Source organism: Calypte anna, chromosome Z (assembly GCF_003957555.1).
Source record: "Calypte anna isolate BGI_N300 chromosome Z, bCalAnn1_v1.p, whole genome shotgun sequence".
NCBI classification, from domain to species: domain Eukaryota; kingdom Metazoa; phylum Chordata; class Aves; order Apodiformes; family Trochilidae; genus Calypte; species Calypte anna.
In genome coordinates, this window is record NC_044274.1 from 15,325,987 (window position 1) to 15,348,558 (window position 22,572).

Here is a 22,572-nt window from a genome sequence, read left to right on the forward strand (position 1 = left end):
TGGAGCCCTGCAGGACCCCACTAGTGACCAGCCATCAGCCTGATGTTACCCCATTCACTGTCACTCTTTGTGCTCAACCTGTGAGCCTGTTGCTCACCCATCATACAGCATGGTTGTCCAGCTGTATACTGGTTATTTTATCCAGGATACTATGAGAGACAGTATCAAAAGCTTTCCTGATGTCCAGAAATATGACATCCACTGGCTTCCCTTGATCAACTGGGTAGGTTACTAAACAGGAAATTAAGATTAACAAGCAGGACTTTTCCCTCATGAAGCTGTGCTGGCTGTGAGCAATGACTGCATTGTTCTTCAGGAGTTTTTTTAATACCTCCCAGAATAATCTTTTTTTCATAATTTTACTAGGCACTGAAGTTAGACTGACTGACCTGTAGTTTCCAGGGTTCCCCTTCTTTCCCTTCTTGAATACTGGACATGAGCCAGCTTCTAGTCAACCGGGGTCTATCCAGATTGCCAGGATCTCACAAAAAGAATCAAGAGAGGCTTAGTGATGACATCAGCCAGCTCTTTGAGGACTCCTGGATAAATCTCATTGGGCCCCATGGACTTGTAGGGATCTAGTGGTCACAGCAGATGCCATACAAGTTCAGGGTCAGCTAAGGATTGATCCTTGCTGCAGTCATGGTCCTCCAGTTCTGGGCATTGATACCCCTTGATTCACCACCAGTGTTGAAGACAGAGGCAAAGAATGCATTAAGTACCTCTGCCTTATGTATAGCCCTGCTGGTGAGGTGACTATCTTTGTCCTGCAAAGGACCAATGTTGTTTCTACACTGTCTTTTGTAATTAATGCATCTGAAAAAACTCTTCTTACTGTACTCCACAGGCCTGGCCAGTCTAAGCACCAACTGAGCTTAGGCCACTTGAATTTTCACCCTTTAGTAGGAAGCAGCATCTCTCTATTCTTCCCATGTCACCTGACCTACCTTTCACTGGGTATACACATCTCCTTTTTCACTTCATTTGTAGTAGATCCCTGTTCAGCCAAACTGGTCTTCTGCCTCATCTGCTTGACTTCCAACGTTTTGGAATTGCCTGTTCCTCTGCCCTTAGGAGGTGACATTTAAAGAGTGACCAGCACTCATGAACCCCAGCTTCTGCAAAAATATTCTCCCTGAGACCTTGACTCAGAGGCTCCTTTAGCATTCTGAAGTCTGCTCTCCTCATGTCCAGTGAAGTTTTGCTGGCAGTTTTCGTCTTGACAACAGAGATTCTGTACTCTGAAACTTCCTGATGGTCACTGTGGGGATGACCTCTGATCTCCACTTCACTAATGAGATCCTTTCTGTTGAGAAGCAGGAGATTAAGGAGGGCACTCTTCTGAGCTGGCTCCTTTATGACCTGCTCCATAAAGCTGTCACCCAGATGGCTTAGAAATCTTCCAGCCTGGGTTGCTCTTGATGAATGTTGCTACCAGTGATTTCTGGGAAGCTGAAGATGCCCATAAGGATAAGGGCAATTGACTCAGAAGTATCCCTTAGTCCTCAAAGAATAGGACATTGGCATCCTTATCCTGGCCAGGAGGTCTGTAGTACATGTCCATAAAGGCATCTGAATAATTTGTTTGTCCCTTGCTTCTTGCCCAGAGACTCTCAACTGTGCCATTGCCATCAACGAGCTCCATACACTCTAGCCCTTCCATTATATAAAAGGCCACTCCACTGCCTCTTCTGCCCTGAAGAGTCTGTACTCATCCAGCAGGGTGCTCCAATCACAGGACTAATCCCACCAGGTTTCACTCATACCAGTAATGCCAAATCTCTAAATTCAAACCAAATGCCCATATATGAGTCCCTTCAGCTAGGACAGGAACAAGGTGACATTATTTCATTATGTTTTGAAGGAGTATGGGATTATTTGTCCTGGTAATAGTGCACTATACCTAAGAACTATTATCTACCGAGCCAGACACAGCTCCTACTGAGCAAAACTTGTGGTGCAGAGTAGTCCACTCAGCATAAAGATGCCTGGAAGCAAAGCAGCCACAGCATGCTGTTTGAAATAAAAGAGCAAGGGGACATGAAGTACCATGTACAAAACCCTGTTTAAAAATCTTCTTTCTAAAGGAACCAGAAAAGAAGCAAGAAAACTATAAAGCTTCATGTCTGATGAAAAAAAATTTCTCATGTGTGCCTGTGGTCCAAATAAGTCTACCTAAAGTACATCCACTAAATTTAAAAAAGCTCTTAGCATGAGGGTGACTAACAGTGTGAATGCCACTTACTCTATTCTTTCTGGCTCTACAGAAAAAAAGAGTCATGGGCAACATACTATAAATACTACCAGACTGCTGTGAAAGCAGTAGCAGACGTGAGTACACACAGACCCTATGTCTATTTGGGCACACTTTAGCAAACAAAATCAGAACTCACATAATAAAAAAACTTTGGAAGGCTTCGATTGGTAGTGAATACACTCAGTATGGAGCACAATGACAAAACCACATTTTATTTTTCACCCTGTAGATCACAGAAGCATTGCTGTTATGTTCTAACCTATTGCAAATTCCTTCTCTGTTGTTTCCCACAAGCTATGAGATGCAACTGTGCTGCTCTGTTGTAGGCCACTAGGTAATGTCTCATTCAAAACCAGAATGGGTCAATTCCTATTATGATCAAACTCTCTTAAATTATCAATACTCTGCTTGGAATAAGACACTGGATGATAATGTTTCCATCTTTGATTAGTAACACTTGAAAGAAGAAGTCAAGATTTTTAGGTTTCCACTCCACATAGAAACAGTAACTGGTATTAACTGTGTTGTGTGAATGTGGCACACATAGGAAGATTTCTGAAAGAAGCAGGAGAGATAGAAAAAGACATAAAAGAAGGACTACATTACATAAGAAAGAATTTTAAAAATAAAATTTAAAAGGACAACGCAACCAGTTTGCTTCAGTGGAGAACAGATTTTTCAGAGGTAAGTAATCCTAAGTAGATAGATACAAGGAAAAACAGCGGAAGCTCAGGATGAAACAAAGAAAAGCTCAAGGAGGAAGACCCTGGCAAACTGGGGAGGTTCCAGAAGACTGGAAACTAGAGAATGTAATGCACATCTACAAGAAGGGCCAAAAGGATCATCTGGGGAACTACAGACCTGTCAGTTTGACCTCAGTGCCAGGAAAGGTTATGGAGCAGGTCATCTTGAGTACCATCACATGGTACATTGAAGACAACCAGGGGATCAGGCCGTGTCAGCTTGGTTTCACAAAAGGTAGGTCCTGTCTGACTAATGTGATCTCCTTCTACAACAAGATGACTCACCTAGTGGATGAGGGAAGATCTGTGAACACTGTCTATCTGGACTTTAGCAAAGCTTTTGACATTGTCTCTCATGGAATTCTTCTTCAGAAACTTATGGCACTTGGCTTGGATAAATATACTCTGCACTGGATTAAAAAATTGGCTGGATGGTTGGGCTGAAAGAGTCGTAGTGAATGGAACTAAATCTGGCTGGCGACCAGTCATGAGTGGTGTGCCCCAGGGCTCAGTGCTGGGGCCTCTTTTCCTTAATATGTTCATTAATGATTTGGATGAGGGGATTGAGTGCACCCTAAGTTAATTTGCAGATGACAGCAAATGAAGTGGTTGTGTCGATCTGCTGGAGGGTAGGGAAGCCTTACAGTGGGACCTGGACAGGTTAGACCAATGGGCTAAGGTTAACTGTATGAGGTTTAACAAGGCCAAATGCCAAGTCTTGCAGCTGGGTCGTAACAACCCCATGGTAAACTACAGACTTGAGGAAGTGTGGTTAGAGAGCTGTAAGTTGGGAAGGGACGTGTGGTCAGCAGTGTGCACAAGAAGGACGTGTAGTCAGCATTGGCCAAGAAGGCCAGTTGCATCCTGGCTTGTATTAGGAACACTGGGGCCAGCAGGAATAGGGAGGTGATCATCCCCCTGTACTCCACTCTGGTGAAACCGTATCTTGAGTACTGTGTTCAGTTCTGGGTACCTCACTGTAAGTAGGACATAGAAGTTCTGGAGTGTGTCCAGAGAAGAACAATGAAGCTCATGAAGGGCCTGGAGCACAAGTCCTGTTAGGAGTGGCTGAGGGAGTCGGGATTGCTTAGCCTGGAGAAGAGGAGGCTTAGAGGAGACCTTAGAGCTCTCTTCAACTGCCTCAAGGGAGGTTGAAACAAGGAGGGAAACAGCCTCTGCTTCTTAGTGGGCTGTGACAGGACCAGAGGGAATGGATGCAAGCTGCATCAGGAAAGGCCTAGGCTGGATGTTAGGAAACATTTTTTTACTGAGGGTTGTCAGGCATTGGAATGTCCTGCCCAGGACAGTGGTGGGAGTCACCATCCCTGGAGGCACCTAAAAGGCATTTGGAACTGGTCCTCAGAGACATGGTTTAGTAGTTAGATTACTGGGTTAGTCAAAGGTTGGACTGGATGATCTTGGAGGTCTCTGGTTCCAATCTACAACGTTCTGTGATTCTGCGACTCTCCTTATTACAGGAGGGAAGTGCAGGATACATCACCAAGATACCTGCAAGTGGAAATTAGGGCCACAGAAATGATCAGGCGTCTGGAACACCTCTCGTGCAAAGACAGACTGAGGGAGCTGGGGTTGTTCAGCCCAGAGAAGAGAAGGCTCCAGGGAGACCTCAGAGCACCTTTCAGTACTTGAAGGGGGCCTACAGGAAGGCTGGAGATGGACTGTTTGCAAGGGTCTGTAGTGACAGGATGAGAGAGAATCGGTTTAGATTAGAGAAGAGTAGATTTAGACTGGATGTCAGGAAAAAGTTCTTTACCATGAGGGTGGTGGAAAAATAGAACAGGTTGCCCAGGGAGGTAACTAAGGTCTCACCCCTGGAAATACTCAAGGTGGGGCTTGATGTGAGCAACCTGATTCAGTTGATGGTGTCTCTACTTACTGCAAGAGGGACAGACTAGGTGACCTTTAGGGGTCCCTTCCAACCTTAATTATTCTATGATTCTATGAATGTTTTCTGTACTCCATGTTCCAGAACCTAAGAAAAGTAGTTTAGCGTCCACCGAATCCATGTGCATGCACACAAGTAATTTCAGTTTTTAATCAGAAACCACCTTGTCTAGCAAGTAGGCAAGACAGGATGTCAAGAGTTGGGTAAAAAAAAATTTAAAATTTCTTAATTTTCAAGTATTTTAATTTAATATTACTATTATTATATCTACTAGGTACAAAGGTAAAAATTCATGTAAATAAGTGTATATATACACACACCAAAAAGCATTACTTTATTGGTATTATTTTATCCACATATATTTCAGTTGCTATTTCGACTGTTTTAATGCATAAAAACAAACTGCATTATTCACCATCTTCTTGTAGAAAACTGGAATTGATTACCATAACATTTACCTTTCATTCTGACAGCCACAAAGCAAAAAAAAAACAACTAAATGTTAAACATAAGCAAACCTCTCCTGCTTCAGTTTAGGACAAACCAGAACACAAATAAAGCAACTCAAATAAATTATGTTAACATTAGTGAATTGCCCAAACTTTTCACTACAAAAGGTTTCTCGATTCATAAGATGCCTCTCCCTACATCATTTAGATCAAATGACTTTAAACACACTTTTCTGGGGACAGAATCTCGTCTACACATCACTGACTGTCCAGGAGTCTGACTCAGCTTCCTTCTCTTCTGACACACATGAACCTGCACTTCTTAGGTCAGCCTTCAATTACACAGTGAAAAAGAGCCAAATTAACATAAAAATCAGAATGAACGCTTTGTCACTACATTTCTCCACAGCCATTATAGTGACTTTGCTCTGCTATGTCTCATCTTTAACTATTAATGTTTTATTTTGGAGCTACGTTTGGATTCTTAAAAGTCATTAGAAAAAAGCGATTGTATTTTCCTTTTTATAGCAGAAAAATTTCACTGTAGGGAAAGGCAATATGAAATAAAGTGAAATCAGTACATTATTTTGCCATTACACAGGAGACAGGATTCTCCTTCTCTTTCATTATCTAAACCATTAAACAATCTTTCCCCACAGATAAACATGTCATACCTGAAAATTATGTTTCCTGCAGAATCTGCCTTCCATGCCTTCACGAGAGCAAAATCTCCTGTAATCGACTTCTCCAGTATAAAGTGACGACCATCAAACTCTCGCACCTATAAAGACAATATATGTTGCTTCAAACGTATCTCCCATGTTACATTTATTTTCTGGGGTTAATTTTATAATTATTATATTTAGAATTCTTTTTGTCCTACATTAAGTTTTGTCTGGAAAAATCTTAACTCAAATGTAAAATATAGAAAGGATGTAAACCCTAGTTCTCCTGTAGTTTGTCTGTCCTAAGAATCAGATCCACATTCCTGCTGCTCCATCTACTGGAATTATACATGCTTTGTCCTGAACATCTTGCAGCTAACATAAAGCTGAAGTACTAAAGCAGAACTGTTGAAAAAGTTCATAATCCCACAACCCACAACCAGAAATCCCAACCTAAGATGAAGTGAATTTGAGACAGAATACTCAAACTGCATCATCTGACAAGCTGAATTTCATTTGGTTTTCTCTGCAGTTATGATCAATATTTGTAATGATCTCATGCCTGAGACCAGAACACATAACTGACAAACAGCTAGTATTTTAATCCTATAGAAACATGAAACAGCATTCCTTTTAGCATTTTAGAATGTTAAAATATACACAAATACTACTTGAGAGTTATTTAAGATTTCTGAAAGAGGGAGGAAGTGTGACAAAATTGTATGAGATTTTAGTTTTTCAGTCCTATAAATGACACTTTGCATTAAAAAATTTGGAACATGAAATTTGATGAAATCATGTTTATTAGCCTCCCAAAAGACTGAAGAGACTAGGAGAGGCTTTTCCACAAATTATAAAAGTAGAAAAAAAAAGTTATAGAAATTATAAATGATTTAATAAACAGAATATTCGAACAGTAAACATAATGAAATATTCAGGAAGGAAATTAAGGAAAAAAATCCTAGGTTAATGATTAGATACTGAAAAGAGACGTATAAAATGCACAAAAATCACAGAGGGAAAAATTTATCTCAAAGATGTTCTTGTGGATGAATTTAATGTTGTTTGTTGCAAAACTGGAATATATACAATTAGCCCCATCTATTTCTTCATGTACTTTTATGACACTGAGAAATGCCATCCCTTCTCCAAATTGTACAAGCAACTTCAATATGAAATCCTTGTTTCTCACCTTGAAGCCACACTATTTTTATTTCTTTGACATTTCAAATAGTCAAACTAAATTACATTTCAACTCCTGGCAAATGCCAAGAGTCTTCCTGAAAGTTTGTGTCAACTGAGCTCTTCCCTGTTTAACAGAAAAGTTTCCCAATTCTTCTAATGCTAAAACTTCAGGTGCAGCTGAAGGGCTGCTTACTCCGTATCACAGTATTTAAGGAGTACCTGCCCCACTCATGCAAAGGTTTTCTCCATTTGTCATTCTCTCACTACTCATATTTCTCTCTGTGCCTGGTACAAGACTTTGTTTGAAAATACAGTGAACCAGGTCAGAGAACTGTCAAGTAGAGTAATTCAGCAAGCTAAGTGTTTACTTGGAACAGTTCTTGATGCTGAGTCACCCTAAAACTGTAAAAACTTTTCTAGCATGTCACAGAGGGCTGAAATGACCAGTGGGAGGACAAGTAAAGTGTTGACACAGCCATCCTGTATTTTCAATATACCAAGGTTAAACTTTACCAGAAGGTGCTTAAACTACTGTTTGTTTTTCAAATAAGTAAGAGTTCCAGTTTTCAGAGCAGAAGGGTTCCAGTAACAAACTGGTGCCTTACCTCTCTTGGCTGGCTAGCAATAGCAATGGTCCCATCTTTGTTGTATTTGATAGGTGCACCACCTTCCTGCACCAGGGTCCCATAGCCAGTACTTGTGTAAAATGCTGGGATTCCTGCTCCTCCTGCTCTAATACGTTCAGCAAGTGTACCCTGTGGGAAAACATAGTTAATAAATAGTCATTTGGGAGAACAAATCAAACTTTGATGAATTGCTCGCATATATGATGAATTGCTTTTCATATTCTGTCCTTTGGAGACTTTCCTTCTGAACTCAGAAGATCATCACATCTACTTCTTCCTTCCATTTTAGCTCTCCTTTGTGAGCTCCTTTGTGTGGATGTGTGCTCATGAGCACACTATCAGACAGCTCCATGTCAGCTCAAAAGCCTCAGCACTTTGCTTTACCTCTTCTCCTTGCTTCCAAACACATTACTCTGAGAAGAGTACAAGAGTTCTTTTTCTCTTTTCAGCCTGACTACATATGTTAGAAGGTTTTTATTTTACAGTAGTTGTACCTACTCATGTTCCATTCTCCAGCATCTTAAGGAAAACTTCATACCTCACTTCAAGATGAAACAGTCTTGAACAGCATATCAAGAAAGGGAGAATACTAAGAAGCTGATTGAATGTCATGTTACTCTATTTGACCACCCCATCTGCATTGTACTCTGTGTCTGGCTGTATGAGGGATACTAATAGTCCAAATTCCTCAGCCTTAATTATGGATTTATAGACAAAGATATTCCTGCCTGCTTTTCACTAGTGTCCTTCACACATTTTTTGGCATTTTTCTGGAATCAAAGAAAAGACCATGATGGACAATTATCTAGACTGATGGCCTCCAAAACATAGGCTGAATTTTCCTCAGTCATCCTGCATGAAACACAATGACTTCTGGTAGGTTTGCAAAAGAGATGCAAACCATGCAATGATACCAAGTCCTGTGTTCCAAGCAGCCTTAGCATTTCCAGACCCACCAATTTCCAAAAGTCTAATTTATATTGACACAAATATTTCAAATCTCTGCATCTTCCAGCTAGTCATTAGTTCACCCTACTGTTTTTAGCACTGCAACTGTAAACACAGTATTTGCATGCTGTAAATATATAGCTTGTCTGTGCAGTCCACAAAGCCAATCACAAAAAAAGTGAGATTTGTGACTTTTGAAACATGACAAGTGACAAGTCCCTCATCATTTCTATATCAGATGACTGGGTATAAAAGGAGTTTTTCTGCTCACCTCTGGGATTCTAATAAACATGCCCAACCAATGGAGCCCAAGACCCTCTTCTCCATAACAGCTTAAGACTTGCTTTTTCCAGACACTTCAGTCAATAGTTGTTTAAAGACCAAAGGTTATTTGCTACCCTTTGAACTGTCACACACTAATATGCTGTAGGCTTTAGGGTAGAGTTCTAATTTCACAAAACTAGATCTCAACAGAATGTGACTGATACTCATGATTTTAGGATCTCATTGAATTCAGGCTAATTAGGTACATTGGCAGTGCTAAGAGAGCACTATGGTGCAAAAAAGTAAAGTTGTAAATACCAGTTCACAACACTACGCAGAGATCAATTTGGTTAAGATTTAATGGAAAAGGAATTGAAGTATCTTAATTTGCTTCCTGCCCACTAGATGGTAGCCCTTGCACACGCAGAATCCTTAAAAGCACACGCTAACTGCAACCAATTGGGTAATTCATCAATTCCCCAGCTTCTTTCTGCTTTATATGGCCCACACTAGTGAGCATAATTCGTGTTTTCTGCCATCCGGGAGGCTCTACCAAAAATCAAACATTGTACGAGAAACCCCCATGTGTTCTTTTGTATATATACAAGCCATATGTATGTCTGTATATATACAAGCCATAATAGCAATTCACACAATACAACCAGTCATGTTCTTTAGACCAGTTGCAGCCCATGACCCTAAGATGGCAAGTGCCACCTGTCTTCACTGCATATCTGCACAGGCAAAACATATGGATTGTAAAATAATCTTATAAGAGTACTTCAGCATTAGTCTAGTCAGTCTTTTAGATGAAGAAAGAAATCTGTCTCCTAGACACACTCCTTACCTGAGGTGTAAGCTCAACTTCAAGCTCACCAGATAAATACTGGCGTTCAAACTCGGCGTTCTCTCCAACATATGACGACACCATACGTTTTATCTGCTTGGTCTGAAGCAGAAGACCAAGTCCAAAGTTTTCAACACTGTACAAAAACAGACAACACTCAGCATTTATAACAGTTTTGTTTCATTCAAAACATTATATATGCTTTACTTTTAGACTCAACAAGATAGAATAAAGTTATCTCCCCTCTTTTTCAAAAAAGTTATTTAAGACAAAAATAAAATTCCAGGTGGGTGTTGGCCTCTTCTCTGAAGTAAAAAATGACAGGACTAGAGGAAATAGCCTGAAGTTGCACCAGAGGAGGTTTTAGACTGGGTATTCAGAAGAATTTCTTTACTGAAAGAGTAGTCAGGCACTTTAACAGTCTGCTCAGGGAGGTGGTGGAGGCACCATCCCTGGAGGTATTGAAAAAACATGTAGATGTGGCACTTCAGGACATGATCTAATGGGCACAGTGCTTTTTTCTGGGCTGACAGCTGGACTTGGTGATATTAGAAGTCTTTTCCAACTGTGACTGTTCTGTGTGCTGCACTGCTGCATTTGATGGGAAGAGGCTGAGCAGAGCAGTACTAGCACCTGCTCTTTGCCTTCTAATACTCATAATAGCTGCATATATGGTCAGAGTTCAGTCAGGAAGACTTCCAAACTGCATTGAAAAAAGGACGATTTTAGGGTTAGGACTATTTAAAGAAGATAGTCCACTCAGACATTTTGGAAACTGCATGACAGTAAGCGAAATAAGCTTCTCTGACCTAGTTCTCTGAATTTATTCCATGTTCTTTAGATGTAAATAATTTGACTTAATATAAAAGTGCTTTGCACACCCCAACTCTGACCTAATTTAAAAAAAAAAAAAAAACAACTAAAAAACTAACTCTGATACAATGGTAGAAGTGGTGCAGTGCCAAAGTCTAGAAAATAAAATGTATGCTGCCTGGTAACAACTTTATATATTTATAACTATATTCATAACTCCCTACAGAAAAAAAAATGCAGCTGTTGAAACTAAAAGATCTAGAAATAGAGCTGAAAGAGAAGTCTTGTGGGCAAAGAAAGGGATTTAAAAAAAAGGGGTAAAGATATAAATGGCAGAACTTTCTGTATAGGTTAACTCAAAGCAGGACAATCCCTCTCACAAGAAAATTGTCAAAACCTGACGTCACTATAAAAGGTACCAAGCAAAGATACCAGATCAGCCAGTACCTCATGGCAGTTTAATAGGTCTATATCACTAGATTTCAGTGTAGCAAAAGCACAGGTTAATCAGAACTGTGCAGTGCTTTGTAGTGCAAGAACCAGTAGGGGAAGCTTGAACTGCTTACAAAGCAGAGTTTGCTGTTTTCTCTGTCATTCAGGTGGTTAACGCTGCTCTTAACACTTTGAGACTCTGCAAACTATCAAACAGAAACAGGCAGATATGAGATTTCTGCGTGCATACAGCCAAATGTATTTCCTCACTCACATGAGGAAAGCATGGCAACAGAGGGTCAATAGCAGATTTTTAATGCTTAAAGAAATTTCTGCCTCATTTCACTAAAATCTGTAATTACTCAACCTACAGTCTCATCTGGAGCAGATTGTCCTTACTAGGATTATGCATATTGTCCTGCAGGTCCATACAGATACTCTTGACCCCCTCATCTGCTACAAGGAAGTACCTTCTCTTAAGCAAAATTCTGTAGTTATCAAAGTTTCCTACAGAAATTAGAGTAGAAAATCACACAAAAATATTCTCTGCCACATTCATTCGAACTTGTTCCTCACTTCTTACACTGATTTTCTTCTCACCTCAAGGGCACTCAATATATTTAAAACTGCAGTGATAATCAGACACTGAGCACTCTGGTCATATACTCCTACTCCTCCAGCACAATGACAGGAGGCATTTTACCTTCAGGAAGTCATACAACAAGAGGCTCTGCCTGGTAACCCAAACTACTTCATCTACCACATTTCATCTTCAGAACAGCACCACAAAATCCAAATGTTGTTATTCATCTTGTATGTTATCTTAGATGCAAATTTCTTAAAAGACATGTAGTACTGTTTATCTCTTTTAAGGTTGCTATCTGCATTCTGATTTCCAATTGAAACAACCCTTTCACTTTCCATGCACATCAGTCTTCCTTTCATCCTTACCACAGCAGTGAAAAATGCTGTTCTCACTCCTCCCTACCCTTTGCTCTTTACCTGTCATCTCGATCACAGGAAAAAAAATATTCTGGTTTAGGAAAAGTTCTTTCAATGCAACATTTTGATACAAGGTTTTGTATATTGTTTGTTCTCCCTTTCCATACTTTGCTGCTTTCTTGTTTGGTTGGTTGGGTTTTTTTTAAGGTGCAAAAGTTTATTTGAACTTCTCAGCTTAAAGTATGTTTATGTTGAAAATGTTACTCCCAAAAACATCTGTCTTGCAGGTAATGCCCTTCCTATCAAATAGTGAACATAAAAAGAAAAAAGATCCTGTACTGACTGCACAGAAAGAACAGATCCTGTTCACCTATCTTAAAAGCTGGATTCAACACTTTCAAAAATTAAACAAAGGTTTTTTGCAATAAAAATGTGTTGCCCAAGAGAGGAAGGAAAAAGGTGTGGTGGAAGTAGACATAGTTGTTACGCATGCTGCTGGAGCAGGGAAAATACACTTTAGACCTAGACAGAGAATATGTTCTTTTGCCAGAAAAATTGTTAACATCTCTAGAATTTTCCCCATTCAATATTCAGATGAAATCTAAATCAACAGAATACATGAAACATATACAGGAAAAGATATCTAACCCAGCACTAATCAAGAACATAAGTGATCCAAGTTCTCCGCTCTACTGATGAGGACAAGAAAAAGTTATCACAATTAAGGATGTGTGGTTGTCTAGCAACACATTCCTTCTTACTGTTTTGTCTCTCTCAGATCTATGAAACCTCCCTGCCAAAAACTGTCTACCTTCTCTAGTAAAATAGCCCATGATGACACCTAGCCAGACCTAGACCACATATATCAAGTATATTCATAGTCAAAGGCAACATGCTGATGTTGCACTCCAGATAAATAGTAATTTACAGCTCTCAAACCTTTCTCTTTGGTTTGAGAGCAAAACACATTCTACTGGTTAGCTAAGTTTCCAAGCTGATAAAAGCTTCACAAATCAACAAGCCCTACACAGCCTGACAAAGTCAGGCCACAAGCATGGTCCCACACATGGGTCAGGGCAATCCCTGGCAGTTACAGGCTGGGCAGAGAACTGATTCAGAGCAGTCCTGAGGAGGACTTGGAGGTGCTGGTAAACGGGAAGCTTGACTTAAGTCACAAGTGAGCTCTTGCAGCCCAGAAAGCTGTGTCCTGGGATGCATCAAAAGAAGCACAGCCAACAAGCCAAGGTAAGTGATTCTCCTCCTCTGCTCCGATTTTCTTAGAATCCCACCTGGAGTACTGTGTCCAGTCCACAAAAGGGCATGGAGCTGTTACAGCAAGTAGTGAGGAGGGGCACTAAGATGAAGCGGGAGGAGCCCTTCTTGCTCCTAGGGCTGATCCTGAGGCCTTGGGGTTTAGCCCATTCCTGGACGATGTCCTAGGGCTGTTCCTGGGGCTCCGGGATCTACCCCTTCTTGCCTGCCCCTGGGGCTCCTTGAGCTGTGGGCTTCTCAATCCTCACTGAAGAGTGAGAGCTCTCTCTGTGGGTGTCAGCTGCTCTCTTATTGGCCCCGTGCTCCTGCACATGCTCAGGAGGGAGGCCAGACACAGGTGAACCCACACCCACTCATCAATAACTCAGGGCACCTGGTCCTGTCTCACTACACTAAGATCATCAGAAGAGGGCTGGAGTATCTCTCCTATGAAGGTATGATGAGAGAAGAGAGGCTCTAAGTAGACTTTATAGTAGTCTACAGTACTTGAAGAGGCTACAGAAAAGCTCGAGAGGGACTTTTCACAAGTGAATGTATCTAGAGGATGAAGGGGAACAGTTTCAAACTGAGAGCAAATAGATTTGGGTATTAGAAACAAATTCTTTCCTGTGAAGGTGGTGAGACTCTAGCACAGGCTGCACAAGGAGTTTGTGGATTTCCCCTACTTGGAAGTGTCCAAGGCCAGGGTGGATGGAGCTTTGGGCAACTTTATCTAGTTGAAGGTGTATCTGCCCATGGCAGGGGGGTTGGAACCAGATGATCTTTAATGTACCTTCTAACCCAAACCATTCTATCATATGACTCTATGGAAAAGCAGGGAATAGAAGTTTGTATTTTTATGCAGAAAAAAGAAGACTTGGAATGTCACACTACCCTGCCAAGGAGCAGAAGGTGGCTTTGGGGTTGTGGGGGGCTTTTTTTTTTTTTGAGTAAAACAAAATAATTTCACTCCTCTATCTCTCTGCCTTTGTAAAGACATTTATAGGAGCTTAAGACCAGTGGCCATGGCCAGGACACACTGGCTGCCCTTACTGAGAACAATGGAAAAGAGCTGGCAAGCAGTATCAATTAGCATAAGGGCTCCGTTCTACATCTCTTGAAGAGAAGCCTTTCTCTATACTTCTTGTTCACAGATTTTTCAGGACCTGCAGTCTATACTCCTGAAAGATCCCACTAATACCAGAAGTTACTGGTTATGAAAGATTAACATCAATACCTGACTTCTGTAGAATTAAAACTTGTTGGCCAGGGAGTACCTAATATGGTGTCCTACCTGACCTTCTCCCACAGTTGAGGGATTGGAAGGATGGGATGGTGACTACACCACCCCTGATACTATGGATTGAGAAAGAAAAGCCTGCAGTAAGAATCCTGAAGAAAGGCTCCACCTTGAGCAGAAACCAGTTTCCTGCAACTTACTGTTGCTGAAATGAAGCATTTTAAGGTTGGTCCAGCTCCTGGTAGAAGGCTTCATGTAAAGACACTAGTCAGCAGTGTCTCTAGGCATTTGGCTAGTCCAAGCCTTGCACAGCAACGCATGAAACTTGGTAACAGATGGACCTGTTCAAGACCCAGAAATTTTCCTGGCAAGAAGCTAGGAGTGGGAAACAATTTCTACTGTCATTCTCCACTTAAAAGGGGTCTCATCTCATCTGCTTTGCTTTGCTTTGCTTTGCTTTGCAATATCAACTTTTCATCTGCTGCAAGGTACATGCAGTTATGCCTCCTGACAGGTCAATACTTCCTGGAGAAGTCCACATATGCTCCCCAGCTAAAAGGAATGTATCACTACCTGTTTGGTACTACTTAGTAGCACATCTTTAAGCTTTCAGGCTCAGAGGGGAACCTGATTCTGGCATGAAACTTGACGCACTTGAAAGAAGGTGTATAGCTGATGGTATCGTCTGAGTATCGTGTGAGATGCACACTCATAGGTCCACAAAAAAACTCACAAAGCATAGCCTGACAGTACCAGAAAGCCATCATTTCTAGCCTTTGAGTAGAAAATTAATAGATGCCTACCAAATGGCATTCACCAGAAGACATCAAAAAGAAGTGTAGGCATACCCAGGGTAAAATAGATTTGAAAATCAGCCACCTAACAGTTCTTGGTCTTTCCCAGTCACTTATCTAGCTCTAGAAGTGAGACTGTGTCCCACAATCGTCCCCCAGGTGTTATATTGGAGAATAACTATGGATACAGTTCAGATCATCCTCTATTTCTCCTTCTTTTCTGTCCCCCACTTCCAGAAGGGTACATAGAATAAGGGTAAGATGAGAAACCTGAACAAGGGAGACGAAAATTGATTCAGCTCATAGAAAAGTAAATTGGGCAAAGACACAATGTTTATTTGCCCTAATGAAATTTTTTTTATTATAAGTATTATACATTCCATAGTTATGTCAGGAGCAAGGTGTCCTCTTTCCACATTCCCTTCTTCTATGAAATCACATCTTGTAGTTTTTTCACAATAAAATAATCTATTCAGCGATCAGTAGTGCAGTGATCAAATTAAGCCTAACAGACTTAATCCAATAAATATTTCAATTTCATCATGAGTGGATCATACTTCAAAAGTCTCCTGGCTGAAAGCTAATTTAACTGTTCTGTTGCTCTTCTAAAACTAAGCTGATTCAGTTCCTCAGCACACTGAGTTCTACCCCTATTTTGCCATTTTCACTTGTAATCATCACAATAAAGTCATCTGCACAGCTGACTTCTCAGCAGTTCCATGCAGTGGAAAGTTTAGTACAATTTGCTCTGCCAAAATCCTAAATAACCTTCACACTAATATTAGCAAGGTGACCTGGTCAGATTTTCAGAGATTACAGCTTTTATTTTTTTGTATTTCTAGGTAACATATATATATAAGTAAATAATACGGAAAGAATTAAGCCATACAATTTACATATGCAAGAACAAACAGGGGGTGTGGCAAAGACAGCAGACACTTTGTGGTTTTGACAGAAACTAATGACTGAAAAAATTACATGACCTTAAAATTTTACATACATGACATTTATCAATCCTTCCTTCAATGAAAAATATTTAAAGAACATAAAAATATATTTTGTGCTTTAGAATATGAGGTGTACTAAGTTTGCCATTCCATCTGATGCAAGGTTAATGCCTCTTCTGGAGATCTGGCAAATGCAAATAGTCCATTAGGAAAACAATTATGTTCAACAGACCTAAGTAACAGTGCACTCAGGTATCATGAACAACAGTTCAAATGTTTATGTCAAAGTTGTATTCTCCTTACTAATGTATAACATCGTAACAGAGAACTTCTTCAAGGTTCAAAAAGCTTGTAATGCCTTTTAAGCAGCAAGTCTGAATCTCTGATAATCTGACAGCATGCTCTCAATCTCCTTTCAGATAATCACCCAGGTGATTAGTAATTAAGATATTAACTGTGATGTCTCTATTTTTACTGTAAGTTCAAAACTATCAATTTGAAAAGAATACAGATTTAAATCTCAAAAGAAGAGAAAGCCTAGAGAGAAATAGTTCATTTGACACAAGTCTGACCACAGCTGCAGCTACTACAGGTAATGGACTTAATTTTTATCCAGTACAAATTCAGCCTATTGAGGTGATAGAACTTAAATGTTAATCTCAGAATGTGATTATAATCAAAATTAGTTACCTGTTCCTTTAAAGAAAATAAATTTAAAATATTAATATGATGCCAATCTATACTTTCATTTTAGCATTTGGCAGTTTTGACAAGAACATAGTTTTTGCTGCACACCTGCAACAACAGGTCTGAGAGCCTACATTAGGGAAGTCTTAGTATAAACCGATCTGAAATGTCCAAGTCCACTGTACCCTAAAGTCAGTATTCAACAAGACACCACAAACTCACAAGCAGATGAAAAAACAGCCACATGCAGTAAGGTACTGCATACTATCACAACTATGTTGGGAATTTGCTGAATCAAGGTTTAAAATAAAGATATATAGAGCAAACCAAATCTAAACAGAATGTATTTCAGTAGCTTGCTGAGACAGAAATCTCAAAATTTAATGGGCTAATAATACCACAATGTAAAGAAATATTTAAAATACAAAATACAATGGTAAAATAAGTTCTAAATTAAGTTCTAAGAGACTGTATTTTAGAAGAGCACACACCCACCATGGTATCTTTCACTATCTCCCTGGTTCACAAGCTCCAGTTTCCCTTGCAGCAAGCTATGTAAATACCAGAGATAGTGGATATTTGTGCTCGTTCATTTTCGAACACTTTGCCTCGTTTGGCTTGGAAAAAGAGTAACTACTTTCAAAGGTGTCATTTCACCATGTATTGCACAGCATATGTACTAGCATAATGCACAGAACAGTGACTTTAGCAGTGTAGTGCTTCTAACTGGGGTCCTGAGAATACCCCCCCCCCACAAAATGCACAAGCTGCCTTTGGCAAGCCCTTCAAAGGGCTCTACCTGTCAGGACTGTGATTTGACAAGGATTTGCAGGAAAGACCTTCCCCCTGTTACACTGCAACACAGAACGGTAGACTGTGAACTTGTGAAAATCCTACTCCTTTAAAGTTGCTTCCAGACACTGACAACTATTTTGATGCTTTGCAGAACCCTCTAGTGGAACGTGCTTCTGTCCCTGACAGGTCCCTTCCAATCTAAGCCATTCCATGATTCCATTATTCCCTCCAAAGAGAATTGGCAAGAGCACTTCAAGGCTTCCTAATTACTGCTTTCCCCTAGACACAAGTGAAGTGCTGTCTACACTGCTGCTATTTTAGTTATAAACAGATAGCTCTGTAACACATTTTTTAATTAATGCATATTCAGACACTGATCGCCAGAAGAAGTTGTCTGTCTACATACTTGGCTCCTTCCCCACTCCAGTTAGAAGCATGGTAATGTCATGCAGGATGAGAAAACCTGACCGCAACAAATTACCTCTGGTTTGCTGGAAGAGCTGGAGATCAGCAGCTGCAGTCAGGAAGATGAAGCACAGCAGAGCATCAACTGCAGCACAACAGTGCCAAAGCAAATGAATCCTCGGGCATCTTGGAAAGTGGAAAATTATGCATCCCACAAAGTACCTGACATCCTGAGATTACAGAACAATTTAACTTTTGCTACAAGGTGCATGACTGCTGTGCTTCTTCAGTTTTCAAATGCATTTATTAGTATTGCAGTGACCGGTGTTGTTCAATATCTTCATCAACAACTTGGATGAGGGTATAGAATGTACCCTCAGCAAGTTTGCTGATGACACTAAGCTGGGAGGAGTGGCTGACACACCAGAAGGCTGTGCTGCCATTCAGAGAGACTTAGACAGGCTGGAGAGTTGGGCAGGGAGAAACATGATGAAATTCAACAAGGGGAAGTGTAGAGTTTTGCATTTGGGGAAGAACAACACGATGTCCCAGTATAGGTTGGGGGCTGACCTGCTGGAGAGCAGTGTCGGTGAAAGAGACCTGGGGGTCCTGGTTGACAAGAAGATGACCATGAGCCAGCAATGTGCCCTTGTGGCCAAGAAGGCCAATGGCATCCTGGGGTGCATTAGAAAGGGTGTGGTTAGTAGGTCAAGAGAGGTTCTCCTCCCCCTCTATTCTGCATTGGTGAGGCCGCACCTGGAGTATTGTGTCCAGTTCTGGGCCCCGCAGTTCAAGAAGGACAGGGAAGTGCTTGAAAGAGTCCAGCGCAGAGCTACTAAGATGATTAAGGGAGTGGAACATCTCCCTTATGAGGAAAGGCTGAGGGAGCTGGGTCTCTTTAGTTTGGAGAAAAGGAGACTGAGGGGTGACCTCATCAATGTTTTCAAATATGTAAGGGGTGAGTGTCAGGGAGATGGAGTTAGGCTCTTCTCAGTGGTGACCAGTGATAGGACAAGGGGTAATGGGTGTAAATTGGAGCATAGGAGGTTCAAGTTGAATATCTGGAAAAATTTTTTTACTGTAAGGGTGACAGAGCCCTGGAACAGGCTGCCCAGGGGGGTCGTGGAGTCTCCTTCACTGGAGACATTCAAAACCCGCCTGGACACGTTCCTATGCGAGGTACCCTACGTGGCCCTGCTCTGGCAGGGGGGGTTGGACTAGATGATCTTTCGAGGTCTCTTCCAACCCCTAGGATTCTATGATTCTATGATTCTATACTTTTTGACATTGTATTAGAAGATGCTTAAACGGTACTAACCCTTGTGATAAGGATTCTGACAATACATCTGTGCTTTAACCTGGCTCTCAAACCCTACCAACTACAGCAGACTAAGGTCCATGTAACAATAATAGGAATAGCAGATGAAATGGTATTTTATTATTAATTTAATTTCAAAATAAATGTTGTCTTTTCCACTCTATTCCACAATACTTCTCTTTTTCCTTTCCCTCACATTCACTCACCTTCTTCCCATAAGTATCTGTGTAATTTTTCTATCTATATATATATATATATATATATATGTATGTGTGTGTCATTCAGAAATAAGAGTATGAGAACGAATGATCTCTAATCTAAGTGACTGATCTTTCAACTCAGAAGTATTTCTGTCTCTTCCTCTCTCCTTTTTACAATCCACCAGCAGCCGTTTCCCACAGGAGCCTGAGTTTGCCTATGTATGCGCCAACACCAATACAAATCCTGTTATCCATGAATGTTCAATGGAAAGCATAAAGCACTAAAAAACAAAAATTATGATCAACATATTGTGAACTTCATCTTCAGAAACTGGAACTGTGTATATGTATGAACTGAATGTGGGGTTTTTGAATACTACCTGGGTTTTAACTACGTTAAATAAAAAACAGGCTAATAACAAAACAGACTGGGGTAGAAAATGATGAACCAACTATATGGGAGATCCAATGATGCAACTGAAAACAGCCCAAAGCATTATTAGATAAATCCCACATAATTAACTTTCCTGGCAAGTCTAGAGGATTTGAAGGAGGAAGATTTGACATCTGCTTTTATTTTGTATGCAAGACAAAATTCTTTACACTCAAACCTTCCTGGCTCACATAAACAGATCCCTCTGCTATTCTAACAGAGGTACAGAAGAAAACAGGTTCCCACTGATTTTTTTCTCTCTTACAGCTCTTGATCTGCAATGGGATAAAGGCTGAGCTTCTGCAGAACAAAAACAAAACTTCCAACCCAAAGAGCTCACAATTTCAAGCAATAATGAAATTACATGAAAAAACCACAACATTGTCATTAGTATTTCATCACAAACAGAGAATTAAAAAGTAAAAAGTTCACAGAAAATGTAATAACACAAAAATTGCCTTTTGTTGAAAGTAAGCAACATTTTTAAAATTTAAAAAAAAACAAAGAAGAAACATTAAAAGAATGCTCACAAAGTACCTTACTTACCAACTGGGGTGTGTAACCCCGCTACATTCAGCTGTGAGATTTCTTATTTCACAGGAAAACAGAATTTAAGGTGAGCTCCTTAATTAAAGACAATTTGCTAAAGTACAACTTCACTAAGAAACATCAATCTCTCCATAACCTTTCTATCTACAATGAACTAAATTACACAGGAATTATGTTGCTGAAAGTAATTTTTTTAAAGATAAGTCATGGAACCACCTGTAGGTGCCAGTGATCCAAAAGTACTTCAAGGAACAGATTATCAGTTTTACTGACTAGGATGATTTCAATTATAGGTCATTTTATACTGCATATTAATATTTTTATTTAATTTCATTTGTATTTTACCACTGTATGTCAACATAAGTGGCTGTGTCTATTTCTTTTTATGAAGATCATTAGGTATTGTGAAATCTGTAAAAATGAACAATTTATGTAAAAACTAGTGTTAATGAGAAACTGAGAAATTATATGTAAAAGAATTAGTCTCACTGTTAACCCCTCGTTAACTTCTTAGTAGGCACACATTTTAAAAAATAAATTAAAAACTTCAAGACCAATAAAGAACTTCTCCATTCTGTGATCATAAATATCCTACATTGTTTCTGTGTTATTTGGGTTTTGTAAAGTAATAGTATGAAAATAAGAAGGTCAGAAAGCATGAAATTTTAGTTTAAAAAATAATCCTTATTACAAAACTTTACATATACACAGAAGAACCCTAACTGACACTACACATAAAGCATCCAAGTCAGAAATTTCAGTTAAATGGATAGAGATGACTGCAACACTACACAGCAGCAACAACTATACACACAGTACTGTACTTCCTGGGGTCATTTCAAAAATAAAACTTCCAAACAAAGATGTGTGGTTAGTATAAAAATTATTAGGATGAAAAATAGGACTTTTCATACACATCATCTTTTCCACTTGAATGAAACATTTAGTCTGTACTTAATAAACTACAGTTCTAGCAATACCTACCCTGCATTATTACTGACTGCTGTTATTCCCTTTACTCCAGTCTTCAGTAAACCCCCAATGAGGTTTTCAGGAATCCCACACAATCCAAAACCTAAAAAAATTAAAACAAAAAAAAACCAAAACAAAACAGAACAAAACTGAATATGTAAAAAGTGTTTGAAAGAACACAGATTAATCAGATATGCACTGTCTAATTAAAAATATTTTCTGAGTAGAACAAGTTCCTTAGCTGACTAAATAAACCAATGCTTCTGGAAAGAGTTGTACCCTTCTACTGGAATCTCCCAGTCACTATAGACACTTCTCACTTTGTATGAAAGCCATTTAACTATCAGATATCTGCTCACACACCAATGGACTTTGGAGAAGGGCTACAGGAGCTTTGCTCTCCTAGCATGTGTACTAATCATTACACTCAATATTCTTTCTCTTTCTACCCAACTAACTTCTGCTCTTTGCTGCACGCAGCACTGCCAAACAGAAGGATCAAGGAGTTTCTCACATACAGCTTATCTTATACTTAGGTGATAAAAATCTGGGACTCTCAATGCTCCTGGCAAGATGTGTAACTGGAAGCACACTAACTCAGATCTCCACCCAGGCTGAGATGCCTCACACTGCTATCTATTACTTAAGAACCCAGTATGCCTAAAATGAAGTACCATGTCACATTTGAGGCACCTCAGTCTCAGGCTCAAAACTAAAAATTCTACCACTCTCCTCCCAACCAATTAGCCTCAGATATTCTTCTGTTCCAGTAACCAAAAAATACAGCCATTCTTCCTGGAAGGCATTATGTCTCCTTACACATCTCCAGTTAGGTTTCCCATGTTCTACAACATTACATTAATTACTTATTAAATACTAAAAATCAACTACAAGCTACGGAATA

The 22,572-nt window shown here is 39.8% G+C and overlaps 1 protein-coding gene across 1 annotated transcript in view; it reads right to left on the minus strand.

Annotated features, from left to right (window-relative positions):
• OXCT1 (3-oxoacid CoA-transferase 1) overlaps positions 1–22,572 on the minus strand; it is an 85,896-nt gene that overhangs the window by 59,517 nt on the left and 3,807 nt on the right. Inside the window, exons 3-6 of the mRNA XM_030467742.1 lie at positions 21,681–21,771; positions 9,891–10,026; positions 7,811–7,960; positions 6,030–6,136 (exon numbers count right to left, since the gene is read on the minus strand). Of these exons, the coding sequence (XP_030323602.1) occupies positions 6,030–6,136; positions 7,811–7,960; positions 9,891–10,026; positions 21,681–21,771 (484 nt within the window). The remainder of the gene's footprint in view (positions 1–6,029; positions 6,137–7,810; positions 7,961–9,890; positions 10,027–21,680; positions 21,772–22,572) is intronic.